Source organism: Corvus kubaryi, unplaced genomic scaffold (genome assembly GCF_017639235.1).
Source record: "Corvus kubaryi isolate FWS band 111438036 unplaced genomic scaffold, C.kubaryi_AGA036_p1.0 137, whole genome shotgun sequence".
Lineage (NCBI taxonomy): Eukaryota > Metazoa > Chordata > Aves > Passeriformes > Corvidae > Corvus > Corvus kubaryi.
The window spans coordinates 4,135,080-4,161,598 of NW_024580671.1; the positions used below are offsets into that span (position 1 = coordinate 4,135,080).

The following is a 26,519-nucleotide window of genomic DNA, read 5'->3' on the forward strand; positions in this document are numbered from 1 at the left end:
ATAGATGAAAAATTTTCTAAGTGGAGGAGTAAAGTATCATCAGTTTTTATGCAGTACAATATTTGATCAATCGAGGCATATTGGTATAAATATCTTTTATGTTAAAAGATGTCACTTGATTATATGTTGTAGTCTGCAACATAGCTGTATGTGCAAATTATTTAGGTACTTTAAGAAAAAGTGAACATAAATATTTATAAAACAAAGGCATTAATTTTTAAATGGACAAAAAGTGGATGGTATAATTCCCCTTATTATGTAGCTGACTCACTTCCATACTACAGTAGTATGATTTAAAGAAAAAATCCCTACAGTCGCAACTAACAACACTTTCATCCCACTTCTGGAAACTGTGCTGCCATAGTACTGCACATGAGTTATACTTCTACAAAAAACAGTCCAGTGTGTGTAGTAAAACATTCTGAATACACACTGTAAGCCAGTCTGCAGTTTCATCCTATACTGTATATAATATTATGAGCTTTTTTAAACTCACACACCTGAACTACAAATTCAGCTTTATTGTGTTTACAGATGTTTGTATGAGTGATGTTTTGTCCCATCCCTTTTCAGTAGTAGTCTGACCGATGTTTAATGTAGACCCTCTGTGCCTCAGTGTTCCCATCAGTCAGGAGCAAAGCACTAAAGACACAATTAGGGTTATTTGAAAGTAACAGAGTGTGTTACTGTCATTCACTGTGGTATCTGTTCCAAACCAAACCAATCTAGTTTACATGATCTGCAAGACAAGAGACCTTTAAATTTTCAATCTGCCTTTTTTATGGGGAAAGAAAAAAGACTTTAAGTTCATTCTTGTTCATAAATATGGGAGAATGACTCATTTGGTATAATTGGATTGGCTACATTATAATAAAAATATTAAAAAGTATTAAAGAGCTACATTTTTAGAATTATTAAAATTTCTGCCTTTTTTAAGGGAGGGGGGCTGTCAAGTCCTTTGAAGCCTCAAGCTTTATAGCCTGATACTAAGGATTACAAATAAATAACATTGAATTTTTTCATCTACTATCTTGTGCTTGAGATCATTTTTTAAGCTTTTGTCAACTCATATCTCTTACCATAATCAGAAGAGTCTCACAGAACACAGGAGATTCTAGATTAAAAAATAAGAAAAATCTGTTGTTAATTCTATTATGCCTTTTTTTCCCCCTTTTTCTTCTGTTTTATTGCTACTGTAAGTGTTTTAACAGACTGATACCTGCTGGCTGGACATTATTCTTCAGAAAGCATAAATTTTAGTGATCAGTACACAATAGATAATACAGAACACCAAATTCAAATTATTTAAATAGAGGACATGGGAAATATTAATAAGTCAGCAGATTGCATACTTTATTCAGCAGTTTTCCATTAAGAATAATTTAACTGTGAAAAAGCCAGGAATGCCAACTGAGCACGTTTCAGCTGGTGGTGATGTAAAATTTAAACATTTACATGACAATTTTCAAGCTAATTTGGGAAATAATGGAAAAGAGATTAATGTTTGGCTGTTTGGTACTGATTAGGGAGTTATACATGGATTGTTGCTTGTGGTTATATTGCCAAAATCAAATGAATTATAGTCATATTATTATTGCCCTAGATTCAGGTGAAAACTACCATGGCATATTTGTGCCATAACTTCTGTCTGTAGTGTCAGATTTCTCCCTGAAGTAATCCTGTGCAAGAAAATCATTGCCAGAAACTGAGCCATTGCCATAATGCTCATGTTGCTGTGGCGATCCTCTTTGACTTCGAAAATCTGGGGGAATTAATCTTTACATGGCAAATGTGTACTAGCAAAATCAGGCAGATTACATCATGAGTCCTGACAGTGGTTGTTCTTTGTTATCTTTGAATTTATCTAGACTGGCTGTCGCATCAACTAACATGTAAACAGGTGCATTTAAAGCTTCTTTTTGACTGAATTTTGAAATATAATTTTGAATGTTGTGGTACTCTTGTTCTAAAAAATCATGAAAGTAATATGATATAGCTGGCGAATTTAGGTGATATTTCTATAAAATTCAGTTTACAGAGATCACAAAGCTACACCAAAATATTTATACGTATATCTGTTCAATATGTTTGAATTATCTTAATCAGATATATGAATTTTATCTAGAATAATCCTCAGTCTATTATTATTTTGGGTTCTTTAGAAGCAAGTTTTGGGGGCTTTTTTTGTGTGTGTATTTTTAATTTTTTTCAGATACTGACATGGTAATTGAGTGTTTTTCTGTTTGCTCAAAAAAGCAGTTATATCTCTCTTACTCTGGGACCCCAGTCATCATAGTAAATTACTCATTCACAGTAGCAGGCCATGCACAGAGAGACTTGAGATGATTTCTTCTACCCAGAAGGGGATGGCTGAATAATTAAATATTTGTAAGGCTTAGTTCAAAATCTGATGTAGATTCAACTGATTATTTAAGGAAGGAAATCTTGTTGGAAAGCTATATAATAGTTCTCCATTTGTCTGATTTTGTGTTCAGTGAATGTATTGGAAATATTAATTCTTATAGATATTTCCATGGGCTCTGAACCTCTGAAATGTTTTTCTTTTCTTCTAAGGAGCATTGACTGTGTGCTTCTGTGTGGGTAGATGTTTACACATTTCAAAATTTCAGTCCCTGCCCACATTTCTGAAAAAAAAAAAACAAAATTAAAAATGGGGTCTCAAGTCCACTGTGCTACTTAATAACATAGTTTTTAGCCCAGCTGGAGATAAAACACCACAGAGCCATTCACTCAACCTCCCCTCTGTTATCTCCTTTTCTGGTGGAATGGGGAGGGGAATTGAAGTAAAATTTTTTTGTTGAGATAAAAACAGTTTAATAAGGGAAAATAAAGTAAAATAGAATAATAATGGTGCATAATAAGAAGAATGGGAAAAAAACAAGTGGTGTACAATGCAGTCGCTCACCACATGCTGACCAATGCCAGACCCCCCCCCACCTTCCTGAACCCAGATCAGCCGCTCTTCCAGCAACTCCCCCCAGATTACATACTGGGCATGACATTCTGTGGTGTCCCTTTGGTCATTTCAGGTCACGTGTCCCAGCTATGCTGCTCCCTAGTTTCTTTTCTCACTGACAGAGCATGAGAAAAGATAAAAAATTGGTCCTTGGCTTAGGATAAACACAACTTAGCCGAAAACCAAAACATCAGTGTGTTATCAACACCATTCTCATTCCAAATCCAAAACACAGGACTGTAACAGCTACCGGGAAGAAATTAACTCTACCCTAGCTGAAACCAGGACACTCAGTTCTCTCTCTTACATAACAGAAATCTTGTCATTATCTTAGAATCACTGGACAGTGAAGGTTGGAAAAGACCTCTAAAATCATTGAGGCCAATCGTTAACCCAGCACTGCCATGTCCACCACTAAATCATGTCCCTAAGTGCCACGTCCACACATTTTTTGAATGCTTCCAGCGATGGTGATTCCACCACTTCCCTGCTTAGTCTGATTCCTAATATCCAGTCTATTCCTCCCCTGGTGCAACTCTTTGTCTTGCTTTGTCAGTTAATGGAACTCTCACATTGTGACGCACAATCCCACTTCCCGCATTTTAGATGTCTTGCAGACCACTAGGCAACCCAAACCAGTGTTGGTAAATCCTTGATAGTTTGAAACACAATCGATGTCTCTGTAAGAACCACTGGAAGAGTCACTCTCTTTAAAGAAGAATTATTCCCTATCTGTGCAAGCGTGGTGCGAGTCAAAGTAACATTCAGTTCTTATTAGAGCCACAGTAGTTCAACGTGATGTGGCCAACCCATATCATACACTTTTTTGTATAATATACTACTGGTGGCCAATTTTTTTGAAGGGGTGTTAAAAAATAAATTCCAGTGCCTAAAAAATGTGGAAAACAGAGACTAAATCAATTTTGCTTGAATTAATTTGTGGAGAAGTACAGAAAACACTCTACACAAACAACATCATAGTGCAAACTACTCTGATGTTTTTAAGAGAGTAATTCAGAGATTATTCTACAATTTTGAAAGTTTTGCTTTTATGTATGAAGAGATCAAATTTTTAGTCCTGAGATCCAAATAGATTTCCATTTTTTTACCCAGGTCCTGTTATAATACATTATTTCAGGGTACACGTCAAACCTAAAGCCTGTGTGCAAATGAACTCTGATTTTGAGCAGTAATGTAACAATGAATGTTTTAGATGACTGACACCAAACCCACGTGTTTAAATCATAGAATCATGGAATCACAGAATGGCCTGAATTGGAAGGGACCTTAAAGATCATTTAGCTCCGACCCCCCTATCATGGGCAGGACACCTCTCACTAGACCAAGTTGCTCTAAGCCCCATCCAGCCTGGCCATTAACACTACCAGGGATGGGGAAAATCTGGCATTCTACTTAGTTTAGAATCAAGGAATATTTATTATGACTTCTCTGTAGCAAGAAAATAAATAGTGAAATCTGTTCAGAATTTTTTTGTATTTTGTTCTGTTAATAAGAGTCAGCAAGAATGAAGTCTGTGTTCTGACAAAATTGCTAAAATAAATCCTTGGTCATTTAAAAGGCATGGAGAATTTCCAAAAACATTTCCAATGAAGGAATAACAAGAAAAGAAAGAAGATACCTTTTATTTTTTCTGCCCATGCACAAATGGATTGGATGAAAACATAACAAATAAAAGGTTAAAACTCTGAGTGAATTGTAGTATATAGTGATTTCCTGTGTTAAATTAATTACATCTAAATTTGTAGGAAAGCGAGTTGGTTAACATAGCTTGTGTTGAATGTAAAATAGAAATTATAAGCCTCTACCATTTTTTTTCCATTCAGAGATTAGTCCATGCACTCATTCCTGCAATGAATTGTGGTTTAATGATGGAAAATCCAGAGGAGGAGATTTTAAGCTGAATCTCCTCAGTGTCTCCAAAACTGAATTTTAGGTGTTTTTCATTTAGTTTTTATTATTGCTATTATAAAATTTCTACTTTATTTCAGTATTTTTTGGGGGGATGATGAGAGACTGTATTCATTTCAGCTCAATTTGGACTGGATCGTATTCTGAACAGATGAGCATCAGAGATATGAGATCTCAATTTCTGTGGCATACCCTCAACTTGGAGACTAGTTATGTATGTTTTATGCATATTTGGTCATAAAACATAAATCTTGCCAGGCCTTTCCTGGGAACAACAAACAATGAAAGCAGGATTTCTTGAGCCAGCCCCTAGAGGCAGAAATTCAATGGTAAGAGAGCTGTAGTACGCCTCCCCTGCCCAGTCCTGCTGCCAGCACATCTGGCAGCGCTGCCAGCCTTCCTGTCCCAATGGCATCCCACTCTCTCAGGCACCCTCCAGCCTCTGCTCCAGCTGTATTTCAGCTGCTTCACTGGGGAGGTCCTTGAATTTTTTTATTGCGAACTCTTAGTGGTCCTTTTAGTGGCTACAAATTTCTGTTGAATTGCTTTTCAAGGCTTAATTTCATAGGCCAAGTAGTAAGACAAAAAGAGAAGCAGCTGTTAAGATAGGCTCTGAGATAATGTTTATTCAGATGGCGAAAACAATGCTCTTTCTCAGGTTGTTTATCTTGAAAAAAATTGCAAACATCTTGATGTCGTGGTATAGTATAAAACCAGTGCAATCAGCTGAATAATTTTCGTAGAGTTTTAATTCACTTCAGTTCTTAATTAGATTTACTGCCATACAACTTCTACATGAGCTTTAAAACTGCAGTTGTGCCTGTCAACTCCTATTAGTTATGCAACAGATATTATCTTCAGGGCTCCCAAAGTATGACTGACTGTTGTGGTCACTGACCATGCAAGATTTCTGCTGCAAACAGCAATTCCAAATGACAGTATTCCCTTGATCCCTGTATATACATATGAGGCAATTGCATGAGCAGAGGTCATTATTATGTTATTTATTACATAACTGGGTGTTATGTTAAAACAAAAATATGCTTTGCTTAGTGTAGAACCTGTGGGAAAAAAAATGTTTCCTGGAGCATTGGTCACAGGGATATCTTGGATAAATTGGTTATTTTTAAAATAAGTTTTACATTTAGTTTTGGAAGTATTATTTGGAAGTTGTGAGCTGTTATCCTAGTTATTAATTTATCAAAACAGATGTGACAGAAATAATAATTTGTAAAGCTCTAGGGAAAACTCCATTTTCTTTGAGACTTTCCCTGTAAAAGGCTCATGACATAAACACAAGGAGTAAGGCCCTCTTTCTGCCATCATTCAATTTGGAGAACTCCAAGCTCTTGATGAATGAGCAGTCTCTAGTACTTCAGATGAAGTTGGCCACTTGAGCTACAGACACATGAAGAGGTGACTGCTTGTTGTAAATGCTTGCACTGCAGGTGTGTCAAAAGCACAGAGAAATTTCAGAGAGCAGCAGCAGCAGCAATTGAATAATTAATAGGCTTGAAAGGACAATGTTGGCCACTCAAGTAACAAGGTCTAAAACACTGGACACAGGTAGCCCAGCTAAGGTAAATGCTAATAGATATTATGAATATAAGCTGAAGGTATTTGGAGGCTGAAAAAACATTACATTAGACATGGGACTCTCTGGGAGCAGAAATTTGAGTAATGATTTGCTTAAAAGTAAGGGAAAACAAGCTGATGACCAGACAAAATTACCCTAAGAATAAATTCCATGCTGCTCAACAAGTTAGTAGGAGCTTCATTACTTCGTTATGTGAGATTATATTGACCAAGGCACTAGGGACTGTACTGGTAGTAGGCTTGCCTTGGCACAGCAAAGATGTGCAATTTGATAAACATATCTTTTTCTGTTTCCAAGGAAAGCAAAAAATGCATGTCACCAGACTGGTTTGCCTTACTGTAGTTCAGAACTTGAACTGTAAGTCACCAGATGACATTTGTTATCCTTTCCACCACCTGTCACCCATCCGGATGCCCAAGCATATGCCAAAATGTCTATTTTAATTCCCACTGAAACAATACAAAGAAATGAGAAAACATAAACAGCAAAAACATACTCCATAGATTACACTGAAAGTTTATTCTGTAAGACTCTGAAAGTATTACAGACACTAATCCGTGTGTATGGACATTAGTAACAAGGGCTCCACCCTGTAGGGCTATAGAGAAAAATGTGTTTATGTGTGGTTTTGTGCTTCAAAATCCATATTCAATGTGAGTTGAGACCATTAGCTTTCTATTAACAATGATTTTTCATTCAGTATGTAATATGACTTATAACCTTAAGGACAAGAGATTTTAAAAAATATCTGAACAGAATAACACTGCTGGACTGGTGTTTCTGCATCCTAGCTTAAGACCTACAGGCAGAGGTTTTAATGATACTTTTGAAAAGCAAGGGAGTAGTGTTATGATATAAATCTCGTTTTCAAAGCTAAGGTAAGGGTTTTAACATCAAAGTATACTGTGTAGTCTTAAATGTACCTGAGCACTAGGAGGTAAAAAGCTAAGACTGATTAGGAGGTATGACACAAAACATCATGATATGGTTCATGTGATCAATAGCCAGTGTCTAAATCTGTTGAGGATATCAGAACAACGCTTTCTTTCTTACCATGCAATTTGAATGGAGGTCTACTGTGCCTCCAGTTCCAGCTGCAGAAAAATGAAAAAAAAATGCACCCTTGGTTACATGTTGTCAGAATATCACTTGAAATTTATTTTAATAATGTTTAATATATAATAACATATACTGTTAACTATTTAAAAACTTGACTAAAACAGACCAAGACAAGGAATACCCACCAAACTTCTGTTGAACAGTTATTTAGTTCAGATAAAAGCTACTTTCTGCAGCTTGAGGAGAAGCAGCAAACCAAGCCCTTTTGACATCATTGCTAGCTTTTGTCTTAAATAAATAGATTTAGTGTCAGCTTCATCCTTCTGACTGATAAGATAAACCACCTGGACATGGTTTTTTATTGGACTGCTTTCTCTTGGAGTGCAGTTTAACTGCCTGATTGTGGGCTGGTGGGCTCTTAAGCCCTGACTGTTTTGGTCAAACTGAAATTAACCTAATATTTTAAAATATGTATACATCTTTGTTAACATCAATGCTGTTCAAGACTTTTTTTTTTTCTCAAAATATGATCACAAATTTAAAGGTTTTTCATCCTTTACCTTACTGTTTTTGTGAGACATGTGGAATCTTTCTGCTGTAAAGGATAAAATTAACCACTACAATTTAGTATATCTTATGCCTGTCAAAAGTAAACACATATGAAGTGAAGCCTTTTCCTTATTGAAATTAATGACAACTCTATGACTGCCCTTTGTATAGACAAAAATTTATGTGTATTGTTGAAGAGTTACAGCAATGGTAAATGCAAGACATTGTAATAGAAATTTTGACAACTTAAAGATGTTTTTCAGAATACCTATTAGTTGCATGCATAAAACTCAATATCAGGAGCAGCTTAAAATCCAGTTTCATTTTATGTTAATTCATAGGAAACTCATTCCAACTACAAAATATTGTTCTGAGTCATCACAGCCTTTCACTATAACGACCAAATACATTTTAATAGTTAAGTTCAATATCAAGTAGAGTATTTTTTTCACAACTCATATATTACTTATGTTATTCTGATATTAGATAGATTTTAACTTTTTTCTCACATGCTATATTGCAAAGGTTGCCTTATAGAGTGGCAAGAACGCTCCTAAGTGGGTATGTTGAGTTGGACTTCCTTATGTGTGAAATGTGGTGTCTCTGTTGCTATGAAATTGGCCAGTTCTGTTCTTCTTCTGGTGTGGTTCTGATAACTTATGTATGGGAGATGTTGCCATCATTTTGACTCTTCTTTTTTTCAAACCTTTAATCAGTAGTCACTTTTTATTACCTATGTCTACACTTGAAATTATTTTGGTAGATGCTGAAGCTTACATATGCTATTTTAGTTTGTGTTGATGATTTCTAAATATTATTTAAATCCTCAAACTCTAGAATGCATATGGATTTGATTGTCCTAGTGCTTACATCTTGAGTAACTTCATCTATAATTTTATTCTACAGGAATTTGCTGCATTGACAAAAGAATTAAATACATGCAGGGAACAGCTGCTTGAAAAAGAGGAAGAGATTTCAGAACTAAAAGCTGAAAGAAACAACACAAGAGTAAGTATACAGCAGATATTTTCTAGATATAATGTATTTGTAAACTTAAGTATAAATCTAGATCTTCATTTATATGAATAAGACAAAAAAATCCAGCATTTTCATGAGTGAAGGAGGTTCTAAGTAGCAGGATATGTCTACTATGCTACAGTCCTGGAGGAAATGAGTGTATTAGCCAGATATAATACAAACAATTACAGTTAGAGGAGATTTAGTATGTAACATGGTAAGGTCATTCAGTTTAAATGTCTTCTAAAGCAAGGGACTCATGCAGCCTTCCAAACCTAAGTAGCCTGCACATATCTGCATCTCCTATCAAGGCAAAAGGCAAGGTTACAACAGACCCAGTTTTGCCTTGTGCCTTGGATTTGATCTGAATAAGGATGAGGTGAAGGGTGCTGCACATACCACAGGCAGTCTGTTATTTAGTCTACATGCAGCCGTGTGACCCTTGAAGTAAATGTCATTTGCCATACAGCTGAAGGGGGACAAGATTCAGTCCTGAAATTTATCATGTCCTGCTTCAATCAGAAGATATTATCCTGTCCGGGAACAAGAATGTATGTGACAGCACCTTCTGAAAATTCTCAAATGATGTACAGAATCATTTTCAGAATAAAATAATTTGCACATAAAAGTGTCTGGGCAAAGGCAGAATTGATCAAGAAACACAAGAGGGTAGCAGAGGAGACTTTATGGTGTTACGGCAAGGTGGGAGAAAAGAGATGGAGTAGTCTCAGATCAGGCAGGAGTCAGGCTGGTAATGAACATACAAAATAGATCTCAGAGGTTGAACACCAAGGATGGTTTCTCCTATCCCTATTTCATTCTTCTGTGAACTGTGTAACTTTTCCTGTTTTCCTCCTCTGCTCAGATAACATCTCTGTCAGCTAACTTACATTCTGAAGGGAATCTAACAATATATATGACAGAAGACCTGAGAAAGGGCCTTTCTCCCTGCTTTCTTCTTTCCATCTGTAGCACCAAGGTGCCATAGAGTTCAGAAATTCAAGGGAGGACAGATGAAACAGATGCCTACAAAGAGGCAAAGCTGACCCATCTACTTCTATGCTTTCCTGGATGTTCAGGAAATGATCACATTTAGCACAAAATTCTTAGAAGTGATGGGTTTGGAAAACCTTACAGGAGGTACAGGTGAGACCTACTTTTTCTCCCATTAATTGATTAATTAATTAATTGCGAGAAACATGTAGGAATTGCACTGCATTTTCCAGGTTTAGCAAATCATTTCAGCTGAAGAAAAGACTTTCTATAGCTACTTAAATTATCAGTAACTCCTACATGTGTATTACTTTAGTATTTAATTAAAAAAAGCTTTATTCATTTCACTACCAAGTCCACTGAACACCATCTTTAGTGTATTAAAACTGCAGTGCATCAATACCTAGTGTGGGCCTGATATAAGCAGTGCAGACTAGCAAAAATTCCAAGACAGCCTAGTAGCCAAAGATAGTCACTCTCCAAAGAACTGTGAGAGAGAACGAAGATGACTCAAGTGTAAGTCACCTCCTAAGTCAGACTAATCTCTGTCATAGGCAGTTTCTTTACAGAGCAAGAAGCTTAAAGATCATGCATTCTTATGTTTCTTGTGCTACAGAAAACAAGAATTGGTAAGAGGTTTTCCAGGAGACCTAATATCAACAAATGGGAGTTATAGTGTGATAATCCTTGCAACTCCTTGCAGTTAAAATTAGTAAATTCTAAAAGTGTGTTTTCAAAATGAAGATGAAGTTAGGTATTGGAGTTCAAAATGTTTAGGCTATGAAAAAATATATGGAATGCAGGAGATGGTACAGCAAACAAGGGGAAGATAGAGTCCAAGTATTAATGGAGCAGGAGAGAGAAAAAATTCAGAGACATGCCTTACCCAGACCCCTAGCATTTTCATTAATAAGTTATCACCCCCTCATGTCATATTTGTGTTCTTGCCAGGCTTTAAGCTACCATATACTACAATATGTCCCAGAGCTGGCTGTATATTCATGCTGCCTTCTATAGGGACTCTCCTTTGATAGGGGAAGATGAGCATTTTGGATGCAAAGCTGTTGTTTTCAACATACAGTGTTGATTATGTGCTAGTGATGAGATTTCTAGCAACATTCATTGTGAAGGCATTGCCTATAAAGAGGCCCTTTTGCAAACTGAGATTTATGGTGTTATTAATGCAAAACAGCATTAATATTTTTTAAGAGAAAAAATTGCTCCAAAATTTTTCTGTTAATTTAGAAGGAGGATTCTAATAAAATAATATTTGGAGGACCACTGATACACTTTCACAGTGAGAAAATTAAATGTCTTTTCTCACATATAAAGTTAGTCCAAATAATGCATCTTTTGTCCTTCCCTCTAATGCTCATACCTGAGCCAGCCCTAGATGGCTAGCTCTAGCCCTTGGCTACATTAATGAGGGTCACCTGAGCCCCGAGGACACACTCATGCATAACCACCCATAGTGGTGGAACTACTCACAGACACCACTATGTCCTAAGTAGAACTTCCTACTGCTTTTAAATGAAAAGGCTCAGTTCTGAATTACAACTTCTGAATTTTTTAATCCATTGTCTTTTATTTCCCTGGAGTAACAGCAAAAAAGATATTGTTTGATTTGTTTTGCTTCAAACTGAATATCAGCAGAAAGGCATGAAAGTGGCAATTCTGTCAGGTCCTGAGTACACACCAGCCTTCCAGGTTCCCTTTGCATTTTCAATTATGCCTAACTGGCAGTATTTTCTTTACTCTAGACCCACAGCTATGTTTTTCTTTATTACCTGGCAACAGCCTCAGAGAATTTTTGCTAATTGCATAAATAAACAAACAAAACACAAAACTGATTTCCCATCCTGATTTCCCACTCTACGCCAAGCTAGACCCTGATGGTCACATGTATTAGAGAGAGACCATGATGGAATTACATTTTTTGGGACACATACACTTCAGATCTCAGCCAAAATGACAGAAATTAAACCTTACCCCAATATTTAATCAAATCCCTATTCAATCCTTCTAGCAGCATTCTTAAGCATTTGCTGTTGAATGTGTATTTTTATTCCATATGATAATTTACTTTTTCTGACATATTACAGTAGAAATATATTCAAGTTACGAACGTAGCTGGCAACTTAATCCATCAATACACGACACTCTGCTGTTTTGATAGAAGGTGTGGGAGCACTGATTGTGAGGCATTGCTGACAGGAAGACAGACAGGTTCTCTCTGGAAGACCATTGTATGGGACTTTTAAAACATATAAAAATATTTTAATAAAAACTCTTACAGTTATTTCTCTGGATATTCTCTACATAGAATGATTACCTATAGCATGTGGAAAGATAGCATCTTTTGTGAAGCTGGAAGAAGAGTCAGTGTGATCTAGCATATTATTTAATGGAAATTATAAAATCACACTACCTTGGCTGTTTAAATTAAAATGGAAAGATTTTTTTTGTCTCAGTCTGTATTCCTTAAAAGTGGAAAAACTCCATAGGTTTAACTTATTAGATCAGGATATTATTATGAGAAAATGTGGGGGTTGGTTTGGTAGGTGAAAAAATGTTACAATACTGATGTGGATTAATCTGATTGTGGATTTTTCCCTACAACAACAAAAAAGGACCGGACCCATATATATGCTTTTTGAATATAGAATATTTTTTTTTTACTTAAATTGGTCTGAAATATTCTAGTTCTAACAGTTTAGAAACAAAAAAATTAAACCTGTGTTCACAAATGAAACAGCAGTACCAGTGTCATCAACTCTCTTTTGCTTCATGCCTTAGGAGATAAAGCACTTATTAAAGTGAACAAGGCTGACTTGTATCTAATTTTATTCATATCTTTCTGTCTCAATTCCTTATGGAATGGTTTATGAAACATCTTCAATTATCCACTGCAGTCTCATAATACCTATAGATCAGAACTTAACCCTGTATTCTATGATTTAAATTCCCTTCTACTCTGTTGGGAAACTCTGAGAATATATTTTAAAGCAAGGTTTTACCTACTTTAGCTCATTTTCTCATAGGACCTTTTAATTAAATCCACTTAATAGGTGCTGAAATGAATCAGGTACTCTATTTTTTTTTTAAACATGAAGAGTTCTTACAGTCAAAAAACCCTATACACATGAAAATAAATATATCTGTCTCCTAAAGTTCTGCAAATGGAAAAACATATAATTGCCTCAATATTATTAACTATCTTGTAGATTCATGTGTCTCTTCTTTCAAGAAAAAGAGCTCCTGTCAGTAAGTAGTGTGACAACAGATAGTAAATGTAATATATAGTTATTTAATACCTGTGTTTTCAGGTAATCTGTGTAGTCTAATAGTTATTATATTTGTATTCATTATTCTTATAAAACCCCTTCCTATTACTTTGCATCATTATCCCAATCATTTCATTTTCTTTCATACCTTTGTTTCCCATATGTGTGATTTCATTAAGGTTTTAGGCTGCTTGCATTTTGGTTTCTGTACAGAAGGACAGACATGGACATACTGCAGTAGTTGGGCTGTAACTTTGCTTTTCCAGAGAAAGATTTTCACTGTTAATTTACCAGTGTAGCTGTTGGAGGTCACATCAGCTGACCACAGGTGAAAAGTGGTTTCCATCACTGTGGAACAACGACAAAGAAAATCACTGATTTTGTAACTGATTTTAGAGATAGTCTTCAACCCCATGTCTGCTTATTTTACTTGTGTTCTCTGCTCACACCAGAGATGGAAGTTCACTGAACAATGTGAGTTCTAAATACAGACTGAAAGAAAATTCAGTTTTTCCTGTGTTGGTGACAAATTCTAAGCTGGACCTCAAAAGAGAATTGTCTTTTTAGTGGGTTACCCCATTCCTCTAAGGAATACCTTAAGGCTGTCTCATTTTACTAAAAGCCTTTTATGTTTTTTTCCCTGTATTCATTATTTATTGATCTCCTTTTCTCTCCATCACCATCTGCTGATTCTTTAATTTCTCCATTTGTTATCCTGCTGTGAACTTTCTTTACAAACAAGTTTTTTGAAAATAATGTAAGTTAAAATATTTTATACTGATTAAAATCGAGGTCCTGTAATAGCAAACTCTATTGAGTCACACTAATTTCAACTTATTGAGCCATCATTCCTAAAAATGAATGTTTTAACTTCTTTAATTTTCTATATGTAAATCAGTGTCCATGTAGTCACGATGGTGTAGTATAACAGAATAGGTGATAACCTACACTGATGTAGTTTATACCATTAAATCTAACTATGCATTTCCATTTCAAAGAAATCAATCTCTTCCACTAGTGTTTTGTAAGTGATTTGTGAAATACGGGAAGCTGGGTATATTCTAAAAATTTTCTCTCTTCTTTTTCATTTAGTTATAATTAGCACTTTAAAGGTGCTACATTAATTCAAAAAATATGCACCAGAGCACTTTTCAGTCTTTAAATAATTATTTTTATACTTTTTTTATGCTTATAAAACGTCCAGAGCTCCAGAAACAATCTTATTTACATAAGATACAATTATCAGCATGGCATCTTGAGCATCCTAAAATTTGCCCAGCATAAAACTCCCTTGTCAGATTATTTCATCATTCATTGTCAAACTTATGCTTTCCAGTAGGAAAAGCATAGCAATGATGCGTGGGTGATTCTGTCCTACCTGCTGCTGTTGATCTTCATCTTCTTTTCTCTGCAAGATGCCTGTCCCTCTGAGTGCTTGACAACTGTAACAGCTTGACACAGTGTGAGGGAGCAGAAAATGCTCAGCAGCCCATGATCACTATTAATGCCAGAGTTTAATTGCAGCTTACTGAAATTCCCTAAACCTGTTTCTAACATTTTTGTAGTTTAAATTAATTACCAGCATTGTTACAATGTTATTTCATAATAAAATCTTGTGATGTTCTCACAACTATTTGCAATATTAATTCTTGAACTATATTTGGGGAGGAAAGTCTTCAGCATGCCCACAAGTTATTGTGATTTCCTTCAGATGTTAAACGTTTGTTGGAAACACCATCATTGTCAATGTCAATTTTTTATGTTTATATTCCCTTCCCCTGTCATTGTAGCCCTGAGACACTTCATAATTCTGTCAGTGTTGTTGACATTTGCTGTTCCCAGAGAAGCAGGGAAGATCTATTATCCCTTTTTAAAATATAATTTTAATTGGGGAAAAGTTGAATAAAACAGCAGCTATTGTTACATGTCCAACGTAGAGCAACAAAAATGGTGAAAGGTCTGAAGCACAGGTCTTACAAGGAGCAGCTGAGGGAGCTGGGGGTGTTTATCCTGGAGAAAAGGAGGTTCAGGGGAGAACTTATCACTCTACACCTGTAGCTAGGTGGGGGTGAGCCCCTCCTCCCAGGTCACAAATGATAGGACAAGAGGCAATAGCCTCAAGTTACACCAGGGGAAGTTTAGGTTGAGTATTAGGGAAAATTTCTTCACTAAGAAGGTTATCAAGCATTGGAACAGGCTGCCCAGGGAAATCGTGGAGTTACCATACCTAGAGATGTTTAAAAGATGTGTAGATGTGGCACTTGGGCACTTTTTTAGTGGACAATTTGGTAGTGCTGGGTTAGCGTTTGGACTTGATGATCTTAGAGGTTTTTTCCAGCCTAAAAAATTCTATTATTCTGTGACTCTAACATTTCATCAGAGCAAGGGGCAAGGATTTACTATCAGGTTCTCAGTCACAGTCAAATGTCCTACCCCTGGGGTTTTTTCCCTTTCAGGAGAACTGGGAGTAATATTGCCCTAAGAGACCTGGTTAACAGTAGTCCTTGCTCAGATGGTTTTGCTGTTAGCAGTGCTCACAGAATTTGTGAAGAAATAGAGATGATTTTTGTTGAAAAGCAAAAATAAGAAATTCTTACAAACCAGAAACCTATGTTAACATGCCTTCTTGGGCATTCCTAGAGCTGACGGCAAGGAAAATTCCAGTGTTCAGAGGTATTTTCCAGAAGAATGGGTGACTGCTAGCAGCTTGAGTCAAAAAGAACAGAAAGAAAATGTATGAAATGTCCACAAGCAGTGGTTTAGTTCTCCATGGGTCTTTTGACACTTAGCTGGGATATCTGTATACAGTAAAATAGGCAACACAGCACTTGGCGCTCGATTTATTGAGTAACTATGAAATGTATGCAGACATTGGCATATGTTTTTTTCTCCTCTGAAATGGTAGTTCTAAGCTAAAAGCAAACTTAGCTTTTGTGTATATTAACACAATTATATAAACCATTGTCCTTGGTTTAGTATTATGCATGTTTCTAACATGGCAGTAACAACCTAAAGTTAAATATGTTATCTGCAGCTCTGCAAAAAGCTTGAGTGCTGTACTGTTCCTCCACAATCACCCCATTAGAAATTCTGAGTGCCCACCACTCTGCTCTCTTATACTTGAAAACCTTGTTGAACTTGGTTGTGTCTCTTCATGACTCTCTTCAGTCCCCATTCTGCCTTTGCTCCTGCAAGTTTCTTGTCTTCTGTCCGTGCTGACTTCTGATTCCCTTTTGGGATCGTTTGTCTGCACCAGTTCAAAATGAGGTTCTGGATGCATGTTAAGGGTTTTTTGTGTGCTCCTTATTTATCTCTCTGCTGTAGGTTATGTGTAATTCTTTCTCTCATGAATATTCTTCCATGTGACCATCACTTTTCTTCTCTCCTAAACCAGAATTTCCCATTTGCCCTTCCAACTATGACTTGCATATAGGAGCTCAGAAGTCCCTGGTCATCACAGCATTTGTCTGGGAGAGAAGTCATTTAGGGTAGTAGGACACCAAATATGAGAAATTTGCTCAGAGTCAGGCTGAAAAAAAGTTTGCCAAGGTTTTATTACTCTGGACTTCTTTAGTGGCTATCAGTTTGAGCATTAGACAACTACAGACCTATGGAAGGAATGGCCATATTAAAAGTCAACTGTGGATCAATGTTTTCCCTTTTATCCCAATTTCTTCAGAAATCTGTAGCTTTTTGGCTGGATTTAGACTGATCCAGATGTAGCTATGATGCATTGAAAAGTTTCTGCACAAAGAGAACAGATCAGGATGAGCCAGGCTCTAATAGAATCATCCAGGACATGGGAATGACTGTGGGAAAATCTAAGTGCACAATACGGATTAGAGTCAGATTCTGGCTACCCCGGGGCTATGAAGTGGGGTACAGTCAGGCTGCACAGAGAAGGAAATGTCCTCACAGACTCTTTGAAGAGACAGGGCAGAGAGTAGGTTGCAGAGTTAGAAATCAGCTATTGACTTGCTTTCCTCCAGCTCTTTCCCAGATAAACTAGATGGCCTAGAAAAACCATGAAGATACAAGAATTTAGACCAAAACAGCAATTCAGTTCTATTCATCATAGCAATTAACTATTTATTTAAGAGCTACTATGAACAGAAATACTCTGTAAATATTTGGAAAATATTCCGTTCTCATTTACTTTGCAAACTTCCCACAGCCCCATACTGAATGCTTGATGGCTCTATCATTAAGAGGTCTCTTCAAACTTTTGTGCTACTTTGGACTGCTTCAAATAATTAAAAATCCACCTATATCTGCTGTCAGCCCTCCAAGGATAAGAAAGCTTCTTGTTCATTTGCTTTTGATAAATACAGGCCACCACTTGGATTCAGAAATTATAGGGAGACCCTCCTTTCTTGAGTTGCAGGGAGTAGTTACAACTCTCATTGTACTAACATTGTTCACATATGCATTCACTACTTTTTGTGAAGAATATAGTTATTGTAACATAATAACCAGGTGCAAACCTAAACATGAGAACCATGTTTGATGCAAAGATGACACTGATCAATAATCATTCCTGACTTAATATAATATCAACATACTATGTCTCTAATGCAATTGCCCTCTGCTTTTGCTCTTCTATATCTATCAATTCATGTAAGAATAAAAACCATTATGTGACTGAGAATATTTGTGGATTACAGATAAATATACATATTTACAAATAGTAGCTATATTAAGAACCACATCAAAGGAGAAATAATAAGCAATTATCCAAGTAACTTTCAGATTTCCAGTTCAATGACTTAGATATAATTGTTTGTTGTAATTACAATGCATTTAACATGCATTCTGATTCATGAATTTAGCTACCCTGATTTAACCTTACAGCTAACCAAGTCTCTTTAATGTTCAGCCTTTTAAGAACAGCAGTGGTAGCCCTACGAATGTATAGACAAATGGGGAATTGTCTATAAAACATCAACATACCATTTTAATTTTTCCTTTAACCTCAGAGTAATAATGAAAACTAATTATATTATGTTTTTACAGTATGTTATTTATAGTCTATTTTACAGATATTTATGGACTTCTCTGATTTCCATTGTGTTTGTAATACAAGAGACAATGAACATTTCAAAGCTTGTGCTAGTGACGAACGCCATTAGCTGTAACAGTTCTAATGCGTAGTCTTATAAATCTAGTAAAATATACTGTTCACTTTTACGTATTTTGTTGAGTTAGTTTCAAGAGAAATTGAAATATGTTAAAGTTAGGCTGAATTAATTGTAAACCTATTTAATATTTTTGCATGATTCTTTAGACTGTCTTTGGTGGTTACTTGGTTGTCAATGCTCATCAACTACCATTACAAATAATACTGTAAAAATATGTGATTAATTTAGCTAAATTTAGTGATTCTATGCTTAGTGATTTGTTGTTCTTGCTTTTCATAGCAGAGTTTTAAGTGAAATCATGAGTAGATTTTCTATTTTTTCATTTATTCCATCTGATTTAGAAACATGAAATAATATTGTTAATCCTTCCAGCAATCTCTCCTACAATGAGGTTGCCAAGAAAATTGCTGTTTGCTATCATCCACTTTGTAGTTAGAATTTCTGTGGCATTTAGGTGCACAGAAATTAATAACTTTTTATTTCAAATCCAATAGCTGTTACTGGAGCATTTGGAGTGCCTTGTCTCAAGACACGAAAGGTCCCTGAGGATGACAGTGGTGAAACGGCAAGCACAGTCTCCCTCAGGAGTTTCCAGTGAAGTTGAGGTCCTCAAAGCTCTGAAATCTCTGTTTGAGCACCACAAGGCTTTGGATGAAAAGGTACAGTATGAGAAAAAAGCTTACTAAATACACTCTTTAACTTGCTTAATTGTGCTTTATGATGCAGCAGAACAACAGCATTGTTTGTTTACTCCTTGGAATAAATCCTGCACTTAGAGCATTTACAGGTATCCAGAGAAATCCGTAAGAATGTCTGGCCAATAGCTGTAATGCACTTGAGGTCACTTCAGCTATCTTTTGTAGACAATAGAAGTGACTTTTCAAATTAAGCAAATCTCACCCCTACCAGACATGCTTCTCCTATTTAGCACTAAATAAAGATGACCCTGTGGAATTTATTGGGTGTAAAATGTGCTTTTAAGTTATGGCCATGAAAATGTAGGTACGTCACAAATTTTGAAAACAAACAGAGAGGCAGAATGAGATGTTCCTGACTACATAAGGGAACTTGGCTCTTAGATATTTTTAGGAAAATCTACGTTTCGGAGGTCTTTTTAGCCTTTGCTACATAAGGACAATGTTCCCTTTACAAGTAACCTAACCTAATATAAGTATTACGTTCTTCATTATCAGAGGTAATGAAGGGCCTGCAGAATCAAGGTAAAAATCACTAATAACTGCATCAAGTCATGCTAATTAAGAGGGTCTTTCCACTGCATTCCTCATGTATCCTGTGCTGGAAAGACTATTTCATGTGAAACAAGCTTTGTACAACTATCAATTATCACCTTGAGTATTGCATACATGAATTCAGAATCTAGTTCATGTCTAGAAACAATATGCCCAGAAGGTGATGTGTCTGAATTAGTAAGTGCCTCAGAACTACATATGCAGGGAGCATGTGAGAAACGGCTCATGAGCAAAGAACCTCGTTCCTTAAGGGGTCTGATTTGGCTGATTTGCTCATTGCTGCTGCTGAGTTGCTTCTCTGTTTGAGATGGTTAGGTAAGCAGGGATGACATTGTGCAGCACAGCGTCTGAAACCATTGACTGCACAGATGAGCTGCATTGTATAGAGCCAGTTTAATGGTCTCACAGTAATAAATTCACCTTTTTTAAACTCAGAAATATACTCAGAATGTTGAATATGTTTAAGGAACTGAGTTAGCTGTAGATATATAGTAATATATATATCATTGGTAATGAAGGGATGAGACACTGTGGGTTATGAGTCATGCTGGGTTAACTATCAGGTTCAAAGTTAAATAAATTTAAGGAACTTAGACTAAATCAAAACTTGTTATGTGTTTAAGTATATCTTTTGGGTTATATGCTCTACTCAGATATCATGAAAGCATCTTTAAAGAAAATCTAGAAAAGGAAATATAATGACTTATAGCCACTGTAATAAGCTTTTGGATGTCATTAAGACTTTAAAAATCCTGTATTATTAAAAGGATCTTTTGAGGATTGATGGGGTTTATGGTCTGAGCTTTCATCTTTCATCCAGCTTTAAAAATCGATAAACTAGGGTAGGGAACTCTCCAGCTTTTATACTTTTTGACATTGTGTTGGAAAAGTATGAGAAATAGTACGAACTAAACCTGAAATAGATTCTGATTATTCAACAGTTGTGTACCTCTTACATATCTTCCTTTTTGAACACTTAGTGTTTTGGTACTATGCGGTTTATTTTACATCCCATTTTGGAAATCATTGTACAGAATTAGATTGAAGCTACATGTAATATTTTGGCTTATATTATAGAAAACTTTTATTTACATTGTTGAAAATCTATTTTTACATTATTTTAAATGTAACTGGTTAAAATCAGTATTCAGCACATTAAAAAATTTTGGAATGACACAGGTAGACATTTTATGCATCTAATTGATGCTTGTCCCAGTGGTAATGACAATTATCACTGTAGAAAAGTCAACCATCTGCAATCATGTTAACAGAAGATGTGCTCCATTATAAAACAAGTTATAAAATTGATTGGTCAAAATTACTTTTTCCTACATGCTCTTTCCCTATGTGTGGAACCTTTTTTATATTGATGCAATAAATCATAATTTTACTATAAAACATTCTGAGATAAGTCAATAAAGCAGTTTAATAAATTATTTTAAAATAATTTGTTATAAATCCAGCACATATTATTTTCAAGTACATATCCTATATAAAAATACCTGGTTTTGTTACAGTGTCTCTGGAAGGATTGGATCAAAGACATTGCATATATCACCCAGATACTTGATAATATAATGCCTTCACAAATTGTCAGCATTATGGTGATTTTTATTTAAAAATAATGAAAGTAAAAAAGGCTGCATGCGCCCAAATGTGCTAAAAATTTTTTATGGCATGTGAGTCATAGATTCTGCATGGTGACAGAAAAACTATGTAAGTTAGATTTGTTTCAGACCCTTCAGAAATAAGATATCAATCCACCTGTAAAAATGCATTGAGGGATTAGTAGAACAATGTGGGTTGGACCTCCTCAGAGACATCTGGCCCAACCTCCTGCTCAAAGCATGGACAACTGTTTCAGGTTGTTTAGGGTCCTGTCCCATTACTTCTGAATATTTCTAGGCAGAAAACATATTTCAGTGTTTCATCACCCTCACTGTAATTTTTTCCCATAATAGCTATCTGGAGTTTCTGTTGTTGAGTGTTGTATCTGTTCCCTCTTGTCCTGCCACTCTGCATCTGCAAGAAGAAGCTGGCTTTATTTCTTGCACAGCTTCTGGTTAGCTGGTTGTAGACAGCAATGAGATCTCCCACAAACCTTTCCTTCTTCACTTTGACCAGACCCAGCTCTCTCAGCCTGTCTCATATGCTATGACCAGCCCATGGCCAACTTTGTGGGCCTTCATTGAAATCTGCCGATATCTTTCTTCTACCAGGAAGCCTGAAACCAGATGCAGCCTCAAAAGTCTGGAGGAAAATAATAATTTCCTCCAACCCATTGGCCAAACTGTGTGCTGGCCTTTTTCACCATTCGGTCTCTTCTGTAAAACTGCTTTCTCTTCCCAAAGCCTGCCTCATTCCCTACGGTTATGCCTTTTGTGGCAATGGGATGCCACACGGACTTTGTGTTACTGATCACAAACCTCTGAACCTTGCAGTCCAGTCAATTTTCTATGCACTATGGAATCCATTTCACCAATTCTTATCTCTCAATTTTCTCTAGGGATAAATGTAAGATCTTGCAGAAAACCTCAGTAAGGCAAAGTAAAACACATTCACTGTTCTCTTCTGATCCATGGTGCCAGTCCTCTCATCATGCAAGGCAGTAAGGTTGGCCAGATATCATTTGGTTTTGACAAAGCCACACTGGCTCTCCCCAGTCACCATCTTGTCCTTTTATGCGCCCAAAAATGCTTCTTGGAAGATTTGCTCTATAACCTTACCTGCATTGGCCAGCTTGTACTTTCCTGGATCTTCCCAGGATAACTCCTCTATTTCATGATGATGGACACAACATTTTTGAGTTTTCCACTCATGAGGAATCTCCCTCACTTCCACTACTTTCAAAGTTGAAAAAGGCCTTAACTATGATGAACTGATCAAGTCTCTTGGCATCCTTGCATGGAGTCAATCTACTGTCTTTGGCTTATGTATGTCTTGTCTTCCTGTATTGTGGGTAATGCTTCACTCACACAGACTCTGCTGCTGTGCTCAGGGAGGCCTGCAGGCAGAACCTCACAGTAAAACTGAGGCAAAAACCATGATATATGATACACTGATGTCACAGCAAAATAAATCAGAAAATGCACACAAAGCTGAAGTAGGTTAATGGATAAAGAGTAATAAAAACTGTCAAAAGTGCACTGGAAATGTATCATGATTCTTTGCAAATGAATAATGAAAACTTTAATTTTTTTCTTCACAAAAAAATTTTGACACTGAAACTATTAATGTAGCTGTTACATTCTTGGAAAAGCATAACAAAATATTTTCATAAAATTTTTGCCCTTTAAACTAACAAAAATATGAAGAAAATATTAAAATTCTTCCTAAATGCAAATTTTCTTTCATGTTTTCACTTCCTACACTAAAACATCCTGAAGGGTAACAAGCTCTGCCACAAAACTTGACTGATCATGAAAGGATTGCTACATGCACAGTACAAAAACTACAAAACCATCCTCATTACTATAACAAAATGCAATGAAACCTACTAACAGATTGGAAAGTGAGAAATAAAATATGTCCATTTCTAGGCATGCCTACTTAAGTATGGAAAGAATCTGGAATGATACCTTAACCTTTTTCAAAGCCTATTGGCTTTCTATATATTACGTGAAACCTGGGCTTTGCTTTTACCTTTTGTCCAAAAGATAGATCACCACAGAGAGATCACAGCTGTGATTGCATTATTCTGAGAAAACATGGCTATCATTGCAGTTATTTCAGTATCTGACAGCTCCTTCAGCATCCCTCTCATTATCCCCATACCCCAACCCTGGAGAATGAAAGCTTGTCATGACCTTCCTGTGTGAGAGACAGTCCTGTTTGGCTGAACCCAGTAGGTACCTCCTAGTAAGTAGGAAGGAGTAAGAATATGCTTTTAGTCTTACCCCATTATTTTTATGAGATCTTAGCAGCGCCAAACAAAAGTCTTTACAGATTATTTTTGCAGTTTTAGTGTATTTTGGGAGAATTTTCACTTTAGGACATGAGGATAATCAAAGACTGAATTTAGTTTAGAAATATTCACCATTTTATGTGTCCCTCAGAGAAATTTCATTATGTCTTCTTGGATAAGCTGTGTCACAGCAAATGAAATTGATACCACACTAACCATATTTTTTATTATTATTATTATTATCATTATTATTATTTAGAAATGTAATTTGACAGAAACTATACATATTTTCAAAAAAATTTTGTATATCTAATTATTCTAACATTTTCAGAAATACAATAAAAAAGCACATGGGCAGTTCTGCTAGCAATTTTACATTTTCAGCATATCAGAAGTTAAATTCAGCAACTGTTATACCTAAGTATAAGGTTAGGTTATATCTCACAAACAACAAGCATTGTTAAAAAAAATGTGAAGTTTTAAACACTAGAACTCAGGAGTGATTGGGAGTAGGACCAATGTGAAATTCTGACTTAACATTTCTTATAGCCTTTGCTATTGCACAAAGTTGAAATTTGCAGCAGTATTTGTAAAGTGAAAACCTCCCTTCAGTTATTCACCCTGTCCTTCTTAATGCTACAGTTCTCAAATACTTCTCTTACCACTGCTAAGTAGCTGATATCTTTCTTTGTTGTGTTTTTTTTCATGCAATGAAAAGTTGTGGAACTAATGTAAGACAGCACTATGAAATATTTTGTGATACTATATATGAATATACATGGAATTGTTTGTAAAAGAGCAAGCGATGACAATATATCCTAGAAATCATTACAACTGAATAAAAAACAGAACCTCATGTTAGCTTCATGGTTAGAATAGACATTTAGTATAGAGTAGGTCAGGAAGTACATTGTCCCTATATGCAATTCAGGAAGAACAAAAGACAGAAAAATTATTACCTTACTCGTGCCATTCTATAATTATAGTTAACTTCTAATATCTGTCCAAACATGTTTGTTGTTCTGCAGACATTTTTTCTATTTTGGGTTCAACATTTTAAATGTGCATTTGGAAAGAAGAAACTGAAGCAACTTCTCCAAACCCAGTTTTTTGGTCAGTGTTATGAGAAAAATGTCCAGTTGATCTTCCCAGTGGAAAGCAGCTACCGGATGTTACTGTCTTAGCTAACAATCAAAACCCCACTGGTTCTCTTAAGATTAATTAATGGCAGAAAAGTATACTTAATATTCTTGCAAATAAAATTAGCCTATTCGTGTCATCGTTGTCACTATCTTTTTATTTATTAAAAGGTAACAAGGAGAACTTTTATTCAATAGACCGCTCATGGAAAAAAGTGATTAAATCCTAGTGTGCAAGTGTTTTTTTTAAAAGCTCTTTATGGGCTGCAGATCTGAAGAGAATGAAGAAAAAATTTGACAGCAAGCAAAAAAGTGGGAAGCTGTTGCTAGGAGACAGAGAAAGATGGGTGATATTTTGCACTGACAGCAGTGCTAACATGACATTGACTATGTTACATTTAAAGATAATGTGGTTGCATTTAAAAGCCAGAAGAATACCCAGTCATCTGGGCATATGTTGGATACACCCTCTAGCATGGAGAGAGCAACCCTTTTCTGCTGTGTCTGTGACACTACAATCATAAAATCACAAAACCGCTTTGACTGAAAGAAATAATTAAAAATCACCTAGTTTGAACTCACTGCCGTGTTAGGGACACCATTCACTGGACCATGTTGCTCTAGGCCCCATCCAAACTGGCCTTGAGCACTTCCAGGGATGGGGCATTCACAGCTTATCTGGGCAACCTCTTCCAGTATCTCACCACCTTCACAGTAAATAATTTCTTCCCAATATCTAATCTAAATCTGTCCTCTTTCAGTTTGAATCCATTGCACCTTGTTCTGTCACTACCTGCCCTTGTAAAAAGTTCCTCTTCAGCTCTCTTGTAAGCCCTTTTAGAAACTGGAAGTTCTCCCCAGAGCCTTCTATTCTCCAGGTATTTGTCCTTTAAAAATGCTTATGATAGCATTTCTGTTAGATCAGTTGACATCTGATTAGTCTTACTTAGTGAAACCTTTTTTTAGTAAAGCTCTATCATGTGCCCAAGAAAATACAAATACATTGAAGAATCATATGAAATTTAAGCAGTGTAACTTCTGAAGTGATACACATGATCTCACTAAGATAATTCTTATGAACTATAGTTACTCACTTGCTGTCACTTCCAGAAAATAGAAAACAGTATAATATACTAATCATGAATTTGTATTCATCATATTAAAAAAAAAAAAAAATTGTCGGATAAAAATAGTTGGCATTTATTCCAGTTCCTTTTTCTTTAACAAGATAATGATCTGGAATAATACTCTTTCCCACATCTTTCAGAATGAAGATGGTTCTATTTGGAATTTTTTTGCTCTAAACATAAATTTGAAGAGGGAATCCAATAAAAAATCCTTTGCAATACATTTGTGTATGACTGAGAAAGAAATGTAAAATGAGAAATAAAGTTAGTGCTTCTGGATTGTAAAGCAGAACAGATTTCTCCTTCTGATTGGAGTGCGGATGTAATTCTTTATTTTTTTTCTAATAGAATCAAAGATTTCTCTCAATTTTAATAGCTGTTATTTATGTTTGAAAATGAAGAATTAGTTGCAACATTTCCAATGTCACTGTGGCAAATGCGAATCTGAATTTGTTGTTCACTGGTCAGATGAAAGGAAAAAATATATTTTCTGTGCCAAGGCAGAGTTGGTTTCAGTTCCTTTAGCAACTGCTAGATTCAGAGAACAAATAAGAGC

At 35.8% G+C, this 26,519-nt stretch overlaps 1 protein-coding gene across 14 annotated transcripts in view; it reads left to right on the forward strand.

Moving 5' to 3' along the window:
* Positions 1 to 26,519, forward strand: part of PPFIA2 (PTPRF interacting protein alpha 2) — a 296,348-nt gene that overhangs the window by 167,492 nt on the left and 102,337 nt on the right. For all 14 annotated transcript variants that reach the window (XM_042017661.1, XM_042017651.1, XM_042017648.1 and 11 more), the window contains 2 exons: positions 9,018 to 9,119; positions 19,038 to 19,202. In XM_042017661.1, the coding sequence (XP_041873595.1) occupies positions 9,018 to 9,119; positions 19,038 to 19,202 (267 nt within the window). The remainder of the gene's footprint in view (positions 1 to 9,017; positions 9,120 to 19,037; positions 19,203 to 26,519) is intronic.